The 9,676-nt window shown below is 46.0% G+C and overlaps 1 protein-coding gene across 3 annotated transcripts in view; it reads left to right on the forward strand.

The window, feature by feature from the left end:
* The first annotated feature begins 3,166 nt into the window (after positions 1 to 3,166).
* Positions 3,167 to 9,676, forward strand: part of DZIP1 (DAZ interacting zinc finger protein 1) — a 65,090-nt gene continuing 58,580 nt past the window's right edge. For 2 of the 3 annotated variants that reach the window (XM_011975433.1, XM_011975434.1), the window contains exons 1-5: positions 3,167 to 3,493; positions 4,174 to 4,271; positions 4,636 to 4,850; positions 5,642 to 5,897; positions 6,036 to 6,593. In XM_011975433.1, coding sequence (XP_011830823.1) covers positions 5,862 to 5,897; positions 6,036 to 6,593 — 594 coding nt within the window. In that variant the 5' untranslated portion in view covers positions 3,167 to 3,493; positions 4,174 to 4,271; positions 4,636 to 4,850; positions 5,642 to 5,861. Of the gene's footprint in view, positions 3,494 to 4,173; positions 4,272 to 4,635; positions 4,851 to 5,389; positions 6,594 to 9,676 lie in introns of those variants that run through there. The other variant, XM_011975432.1, reaches the window with a different exon arrangement.

Genomic DNA, 9,676 nt, shown 5'->3' on the forward strand with positions numbered 1-9,676 from the left:
TTCAGATAAATGTCTTGAAAAGGTTTCTTACCTGGAAGAGATGTCTAGATGCAGGCAGTTCAAGATTGATATGACCCCTTTACAACATCATTCTGCCTTCCCATCCTTAGTATGTGAGTCTGACTTTCAGGTTCCAAGTGTGAAATAAAATAAAATCTTGGGACCCCAAACTCACTATGCCAAAGGAGAGTTGAGCTTGACAACTGAGTTGGGGCAATACTGCCTACCATTTTGTTTCCAAACAGATGGTTGTAATTTCACAATTCCATGCCAGAGCCTTATACATAAGTCAGGTTCCCACAATAATAGAAGGCCATACACCTTCCCAGATGGCTTCCCTCACAAATTACAAAGAAATTCCCTGCAAGCCCCTAGATATTTCAGGATACATTTCTCCCTACAAACCAGCCCTAAAATCTGTTAAATCTCACAGTGACTGGTGTGAGATGGTATCTCATTGTTTTGATTTGCATTTCTTTGATGATTTGTGATATTGAGCATTTTTTCACACATATGTTGGCCACTTGTATGTGTTCCTTTGAGAAATGTCTGTTCATGTCCTTTTCCATCAGTCAGAATGGCAATTATTAAAAAGTCAAAAAACAACAGATGTTGGCGAGGCTTCAGAGAAAAGGGAATGCTCATACACTGTTGGTGGAAATACAAACTAGTTCAGCCACTGTGGAAAGCAGTTTGGAGATTTCTCAAAGAACTTAAAATAGAACTACCATTCAACCCAGCATTCCCACTACCTGGTATATACCCAAATGAAAATAATTCATTCTATCAAATAGACACATATACCCATATGTTCATCACAGCACTATTCACTATAGCAAGGGCATGGAATCAAACAAAGTGGATTGGATTTTAAAAATGTGGTATAGGCTGTTCTGCCTATGGAGTAGCCTTTTTTATTCCTTCACTTTCTTAATAAACTTGGTTCCTTTTTTTTTTTTTTTTTTTTTTTGGAGACAGAGTCTCCCTCTCTTGTCCAAGCTAGAGTGCAATGGTATGCTCTCAGCTCACTGCAGCCTCCGCCTCCGAGGTTCAAGTGATTATCCTGCCTCAGCCTCCTGAGTAGCTGTAATTACAGGTGTGCACCACCATGCCTGGCTAATTTTTGTATTTTTAGTAGAGACGGGGTTTCACCACGTTACCCAGGCTGGTCTCAAACTGTTGATCTAAGGTGATCCACCCACCTTGGCCTCCCAAAGTGCTGGGATTACAGGTTTGAGCCACTGCGCCTGGCCTATTATTCTTTAAACCATGTATATAATACCAAGGTTAGGTATCTGAACTGGGAATATGAGGCAAAATAATATGTATTGAATCAGACAACACATGTAATTTCTGCCCTTCTTCATTTATCACCTTCACACTAAAGGACATTAGCCAGGTAATATCAATAACTATTTTCGAATGACAGAAACAGAAACAACCATTTGAAATAAATTCAGCTACAATGCTTTTGTTTACTTACTGTACAAAATGATTAATGTTCACCAATATTATTATTTCATTCTTTAGGATCATTTCTGTCTTCAAAAAGCAAATATTTATTTGAGGGCTTACTAAATGCTCAAAATACTGGAATACTTGAGGCTCTTACAGTCTGATGGACGAGACAGATACCTTAATCATTAAAAAACATGTTTGATGTGACAATTGGTGTAAGTGGTTTGTGCATAGATCAAGAAGGCATCACGGCTGCTAAGTCATGCCAAAGTCAGTTGGTTCTTCTCATTCCAGTTCTACACCTGTAGGGTAATATACTGATAGTGGGGATGGGAAACACATGTAACTCAAATGGTATATCAACAAATAATATTAATTAAGCAATCCTCTCTCACACACACACACACACCCCTACGGAGTTCACAAAAACCGGATTTTTCAGAGCAATGTCCCTATCTACCTCATATTGTCTGAAATTTCTTTTCTTTCTTTTTTTTTTTTCCTGGAGTGCAGTGCTGCGATCCCGGCTCACTGCAAGCTCCGCCTCCCGGGGTCACGCCATTCTCCTGCCTCAGCCTCCCGAGTAGCCCGGACTACAGGCGCCCGCCACCCCCCTTCTGCTAATGTTTTGTATTTTTAATGGAGACGGGGTTTCACCGTGTTAGTCAGGATGGTCTCGATCTCCTGACCTCGTGATCCACCTGCCTTGGTCTCCCAAAGTGCTGGGATTACAGGCGTGAGTCACCGCGCCCGGCCTATTGTCTGAAATTTCTATCTAGAAATCTTTCCCCATAGTACTTAGAGGATTTTCATAGAGATCTTGAATTTTCTATCAAAATAATTTTAAAATTAGACCAATTTAAAATCCCAGCATGGTCATCCTAGGCCTTATGGCTTCAAATAAAACTAAAGCAAGGAATTCAACGTAAATACATATTTAGCTGTTGCTATGTTTGAAGCCTTGTGCTAAAGTATGGTTCAAACTTGATTCTGTCAGGGAGAAGCACAAGGAAAAGCCCTTTTACAACGGCATATTGGTCCAGTAAAAGTTCTGCAACTACTCCTTTCTAATTTAAAAATATATATATATATATATCTGCAGTAGACACTCAGGTTTTGCTAAAGGTGCCCTCATTATTTCTCCAGATGGTATATACATACGTTCTGGGTTACTTGTTTCTTAAAACTACTAACTTTTGTCCCAATTTTAGGTTAAATAAATAAGCACATTACCCCGGACCCACATCTCCTGTAATTCGCAGTGCCTAACTTTCTATCAACAAAGATCTGTGCCTTTCATCCTGAAAAGGGCATAACGGAAAGAGACGCAGAAATCTACGTGGATTTAAATCCTAGAGTGCTTTGAAGAAAAGTCCCTAATCTCGGTTTTCCACGTCACTCAAATGCAGGGCCACACTAGATGGCCTTTTCAAGGTCCTTTGCATCTGCAGACTTCCGCGGTTAAAACGCATCTCTTCTTGGAAGATAATTCACCTGAAGCTCCTCCGGGAAATTAGCTTGTTGAGGGCCAGGCCAACCACGGGGTAGGAGCGAATCTGGTTTCTTTTTGAAAAGCCTTCCTAGGGTGAGCATCCAGCTCCAGCAACAGGGCGCGACCCCGCACCACGTGTCTGCGCCAGCTGCGGGATTGGCTGAGCGCATTTTAGCGCTGCAGTCTAGACGCGCGCAGTCCCGCCCAGCTGCCAGAGGAGCCGGGACACCGAGGGAAGAGGCCGGAGGGAGATCGCGGAGGGGAGGGGGCGGGAGGGGGGTGGGGGATCCCGAGTCGTCAGTGGTCCGGAATCTGGAAGGCCCTGGAGCGGCGCCAGGCGACCCGCCTCGCCACAACTTGCCCAGACGAGACACGTTTCATCCTGCGCCCTGCAAGAAGGAGCCGGCCCGCCTCTCTCTGCTCTGCTGTTCCTCGGCCTCCGCGGGCCCTGCCCGCATCAGCAGCGACCCTGGAGTCTGGGTCCCCTGTGTCGCCCCCGCCTGCCTGCAGCGCCCGGCACCCGCCCTGGAGCGCGCAGCTGCGGTGAGCCGAGACCAGGGATGCTCCAGACGCACGCAGGAGGCGGTGGCGAACGGGGTATCCCGATAACCGCGAAGCCGGCCCTCCTGCCTCTCCCGGCTGCGAGCCGAGCTGGTGCAGATCCAGCTGGCGTAGCCGCCGCAGCCCCCACTGCCTGTTTGCCTTCCAAGGAAGGGCGCCGAGGTCCCCCCAGAACCCGCGTCTCTAGGCCTTTGCCTACCCGTTCGGCTGCCCGGCGGTGCCATGCGCCTGGGACCTGAGGCGCCGCGCGAGGCTGGGGGCCCTGCCCGGGATAGGGGAGGGAGGGAACGGGAAAGCGTGCCCCCTTCTTTCCTGTTCCGGCCATCTTGTGACCGAGATCCACGCAAGGGGGAAGGGGTGGCCAACCGCACGGCTCCCCACGATAGAATGCGGCGGCCAACGGAGATAGGCGCCTCGGGCCCGCGGATCTCTGCGCCCAGATCTCAGCGGGGGCGCGTGGGCCACCCCTACGTTCATCTCCGAAGCCCTTGGCCCAAATCATGGGTTAATCCTTCTAACAGGCCAGGGGCAGCAAAAATAAAAGGGATAAGGGGCCAGGAGCTGAGTTTCCTTAACTAAGTGCCCAAGTCATTCGATCGTTCTTCATTCACGTGTCCATTCAGCAAATTCTGAATGCCTTCTCCGTGCCTGTCCTTTGCTAGGTGCTAGGGATATATACTTGAGCAAGAGAGACCACAGCTCTTGTTCCCGCTGATACTGCAGCCCAGTGGATGGAGCCTAGAGTCTACAGATCTGCCAGGTCGGTGTCTTGATGCTCTTAAACAGATGGGGGAAGCTGAGTCTTAGGGCTGACGATTTGTTCTAGATCAGGCAGCAAGTAAATGACAGAATCAAACTTTGAAACTAATTATGTCTTTAGCACTTTTTATGCCTGGTTGCAGGGAATCATTCTTTTTTTTCTAAAGGCCAATTAAAAAATACTTGGAAGTATGGTTTATTTGAAACCATATGAAGTGCGTGTTTTATTTCCTGGATGTTTTTGCATGGGTTTATTTCTAGTTAACAGTATCTTGAAAGTGCTAAATATATTTGATATTGCAACTTTGCTTTCAGTTACTCTGAATTGTATTTTCCTTTCTTCTGTTCACATATTTGGATGTTAGGAAAGAAAAAAAATTTCCTGATGTCTGGTCCAAGCAGGAATACCCCGGTGGATTGGGGAATGTCTGGCTTTTCCTCAGCTTATTGATCTCTGTGGTAACCACTGGAGGCCCCCAGAAGACCTGCACAAATGAGAGGCCTGAAGTCTACAAGTTGCTGCTAGAAATATTTTAGCCTCTCCAAAACCCAGAATGCAGCCCCGATCCAAGTTTGTCAGGTAAATACAATGGCCCTGTAAAACTTGTTGGTAAAGCCGAGGGCTAAAATCCCCCTCCATCTGTTTCTACCTTCAGCATTTTGAGAATGTATCCTTTTGGAAAGGCGGGTGAAGTATTACATATTTTGGGGAGTTTTTTGGTTTGTACTTTTTATCAAAATGTTATATTTAGGCTGCTGACCTACAAAGAGATTCCGTTTAAAAAGCAACTTGGGTGTCAGAAATCTAGAAAGCCTGCCATCAAATATGATTAACTACAAATTTCATTTAAAAAACAACTTTACTGAGATATAATAAAAAAAACCCACCCTTAATTTTAAGGATACAATTCGGTGAATTTGGCCAAGTGTATATTGCTGGGTAATCAACACCTCAATCAAAATGAAAAACATTTCTGTTATGCCAAAAGCTTCCTCATGCCCTTTTGCAACGAGTCCTCCTCTATCACGTTTAATTATATATATATTTATTGCTTACTGTTTTCTAAATCGTGTGTAAAAGATGAATATGAATAGATACTTTTTTTTTTTCCCTATTAATGATGGAATGATTAGGTATGTCTAATATCAAAGCCTAAGGCCAGGGCTACAGTAAATAACCAGGGGATGGCAGTTAAGACCAAAGGTTCCCAGGGATGTGGCTCCCCACGCCTGCCTTAGGGACATGGAGTGTCCAGCCCCAAAGGCCAGGGAGGGTGGCGCCCTGGGGAGCCGGCACCCAGGAGGTACCCTCTTCGGGTGAACGGCTATATCCACTTGGGCTCGTCCAAGAGGTCTTCTCTGGTCCCGCAGGGTTCTGGGTGCACGCTGAGCGCGCGCGGGCGGACGCGCCCTTTGCTCCAAGTCCGGACCTGGGGGGGCTGCCATAGCAACGTCCTGGACACCCAGACCTTAGGCCGCCGCCGCCGCCGCCGCGGAAGCAAGGAACCCGGCCTTCTCCCACTCCTGAGGGCTGTTCCGGCGGCGGCCGGGGAGGCGGCCCAGGCCGGGTAGAGACCGCCCAGCTCCTCCTATGCAAGCTGAGGCAGCGGATTGGCTTTCAAGTATGGTAAGAGGCGGGAGGCCGGGGCTCCCCCGACGGGGACGCGGGGCTGGGGAGGACCGGGGCTTCCCCGGACCCCCAGCTCCCCAGCCTGCCCGCCCCCCATCCCCGCCTCCCGCCGCGCTCTCTTTGTGCCCCCCGCAGCCCTTCCAGAAGCATGTCTACTACCCGCTCACCAGCGGCCCAGAGGGGCCCGACGTCGCTGTGGCCGCCGCCGCGGGTGCGGCCTCCATGGCCTGTGCGCCCCCCAGCGCGGCTTCGGGGCCCCAGCCCTTCTTCCAGTTCAGGCCGCGGCTGGAGAGTGTGGACTGGCGGCGCCTGAGCGCCATCGACGTGGACAAGGTGGCGGGGGCCGTGGACGTGCTGACCCTGCAGGAGAACATCATGAACATCACCTTCTGCAAGCTGGAGGACGAGAAGTGCCCACACTGTCAGTCGGGGGTGGACCCGGTGCTGCTGAAGCTCATCCGTCTGGCGCAGTTCACCATCGAGTACTTGCTGCACTCACAAGAGTTCCTCACCTCGCAGCTGCACACCCTGGAGGAGCGGCTGCGCCTGAGCCACTGCGAGGGCGAGCAGAGCAAGAAGCTGCTCACCAAGCAGGTGGGGGAGATCAAGATGCTCAAGGACAAGTGCAAACGCGGGAAGAAGATGATCTTCACCCAGCAGCTGATGATGGAGGCCAAAGCCAACTGTTACCAGGTGGGCAGCTGTGTGTGAGCACAGTTCATAATCCGGTAAACAATTCAGTTCTCATTTGATAGGCCTGTCCTGTATCACCACTCTTTCTTCTTAAAGATTTATATTGTATATCAGAAGACACAGTCTATTTAAGCAAAAACAGTAATTTTAACTAGCAAATGTCATGGTTCGTTACCTTCTGCAGACGACCAGAGGATTAATAATTAAACAACAAATGTCGTCTGTGGTGCTTTATGGAAGTTATCTAAATACTGGTTGTTGAAACACTTTCCTCCTCCGAATCAACCTAATCATGAAAAAACAATATACAAATTGCTGTTGAAGTCAGTCCCCAAACAATGCAGAATGTTTAAATTTGTAGGGTCTTTTTCTCATTTTTATAAATTTTAAAATATTTTCAAACTCACAGAAAAGTTGCCAGGAGACTGTAAAGAATTTTCATATATATGCCCTTCACCCAGATTCCCCCATTATTAACATTTGCCACAGTTCCTCTATTTCTGTATACGTATTGTTATTACTTTTGAACCATTTCACAGTGAGTTGCAGATCCTAAATATTTTGATGTGTATATTATCTAAGAACAAGGACATTCACTTACATAACATTATTTAAAGAATAAAGTATTTTTATCTTCTGGTCTTAATCTTCTACTGTTTTGGGTTAGATATTGAGTCCAAGATAAATATTGCAATTTTTGAGTATAACATAAACTAATGTATTTTTTTTATTGACTAGTTGGAGGAAGTGCAGAAGGTATAAACAATGATTGAGAAAGATATCAAAGTAAGCAACAGATTAACAAGATTGATGTCATGCCCTTACTTTCTAGTCCTTTTGGCTAACTATGGCTTAAAAGGCCTCACTGGATTTAGTAATAGTGGAGCCAATGCATGAATGCTGGAGAGAACTGGGTGCAGGGCAGAGAAAATGGTGCAGTTAATATTGCTCAGAACTGACCCAGCAGGAGCATTGAGTGTTCTTAAGATAGGGGAACAGTGGCGGGGTGTGGTGGCTCATGCCTATAATCCCAGCACTTTGGGAGGCTGAGGCAGGTGGATCACGAGGTCAGGAGATTGAGACCTGAGACCATCCTGGCCAACATGGTGAAACCCCATGTCTACTAAAAATACAAAAATTAGCTGGGCGTGGTGGTACGTGCCTATAGTCCCAGCTACTTGGGAGGCTGAGGCAGGAGAATTGCTTAAACCCAGGAGGCGGAGGTTGCAGTGAGCCAAGATTGTGCCACTGCACTCCAGCCTGGCAACAGATTGAGACTCCATATCAATCAAACAAACAAACAAACAAAAGGGAACAGTTAATATTATTAGAAGGACTTAGTGTTTGGTCTTGGGTAGACAACCCTGAGGTTATAATCTTCAAATGACACTGGGCGTTGCTAATTGCTTATTTCATAAATGCTGCTTAAAAAGTAAATATTTTCAAATAGTGCTAAGATGGTCTTTTTCTTGTGCAACAAATAGAATGGATTATATTTAAACATTTTTTAAAGGTTTATTATACTCCAGCTTTAGCAGCTATCTAGTGAAATCTTAAAACCGCTAACATACAGAAATTGTATGTTTATAAACTTTTTTTTCTTTTTGGGGGGTTACTATAGAAGTAGCTGTTATAAGAGAAGATTTTCTTTCTCTCTTTTGAGATGGAGTCTCACTCTGTCGCCCAGGCTGGAGTGCAGGGGCGTGATCTCGGTTCACTGCAGCCTCTGTCTCCCAGGTTCAAGCGATTCTCCCACCTCAGCTTCCCAAGTAGCTGGGGCTACCGGTGTGCACCACCACGCCTGGCTGATTTTTGTATTTTTAGTAGAGACAAGGTTTCACCGTGTTGGCCAGGCTGGTCTTGAACTCCTGACCTCAAGTGATCCACCCACCTCAGCCTCCCAAAGTGCTGGGATTACACACGTGAGCCACCACACCCAGCATAAGAGAAGATTTTCAAATGTGAATGATAAGTAACAATTAAAAGGTAATGACTCAATTTATCAAATGAGTGACACCTACTACTTTTTCAGCTACCAGACCTTGGCAAGTTGCTCAACCTCCCTGTGCCTCAGTTTCTACTCTGTGAAATGGGAATATTAATTGTACCTACCATATAGCAGTTGTTAATGGGGGTTGAATGACTTAGTGCATGGACTGTGCTTAGAGCAGTGCTTGGCATGTAGTTACTGTTTTAGCTAATACCTGGTAATGAGGGAAAAACGTTTTGTGACATGACAAATACCAAAGCTGACTTATTACAAAATGTGAACAATCATATGACTGCTATCATGTGAGTTTTTCTTTCTTCCCTTATACAGAAAATCCAAAGGCTGGACTCCTTGTTCTGACACAATGATTGGGTCTACTGCATTATCAGTTTTACCTTTGAGAAATTGTGGTCTCATTCTCATTCTCATACCACTTCGCTTTGTCTCCATTCCCTTTGCTTTAAGAAATCGTAAGAACTGAGTAGCTGAGACAAAAAAAATTAAAGATGCCTGTTCTTAGAGACTTGAACACACAGACACACAGACAGACAGAAACACACATGCATGCACCCTAATGAGTTTTTCCCCCATGGGGTGTGTGTGTGTGTGTTGTGTATAAGGGGGGTAGTGATGGCAATGTGTAAGGTCTTTTTCCTCAAAATTTTATTAAAAAAAATTAAAACACGGAAAAATTAAAATGACAATATAGTGAATACCCATATATGGGAGATTTTAAAAGAAAAACCTCATTGATTTTCAAATAAAAATTAGTATTGAAATATTATAAACATACAAAAAGTGCATAGACTAATGTAAGACACACCATATACCCACCTCTTAGATTTAACTCAGGTTAGGCGAGGTGCAGTGGCTCACGCCTGTAATCCCAGCACTTTGGGACAAATACCGGGCAGATCACCTGAGGTCAGGAGTTTAAGACAAGCCTGGCCAACATGGTGAAACTCCGTCTCTACTAAAAATACAAAAATTAGCCAGGTGTGGTGGTGTGCACCTGTAATCCCAGCTACTTGGGAGGCTGAAGCTGGAGAATCACTTAAACCCGGGAGGTGGAGGTTGCAGTGAGCTGGGATCG

Source organism: Mandrillus leucophaeus, unplaced genomic scaffold, assembly GCF_000951045.1.
Source record: "Mandrillus leucophaeus isolate KB7577 unplaced genomic scaffold, Mleu.le_1.0 Scaffold1559, whole genome shotgun sequence".
Lineage (NCBI taxonomy): Eukaryota > Metazoa > Chordata > Mammalia > Primates > Cercopithecidae > Mandrillus > Mandrillus leucophaeus.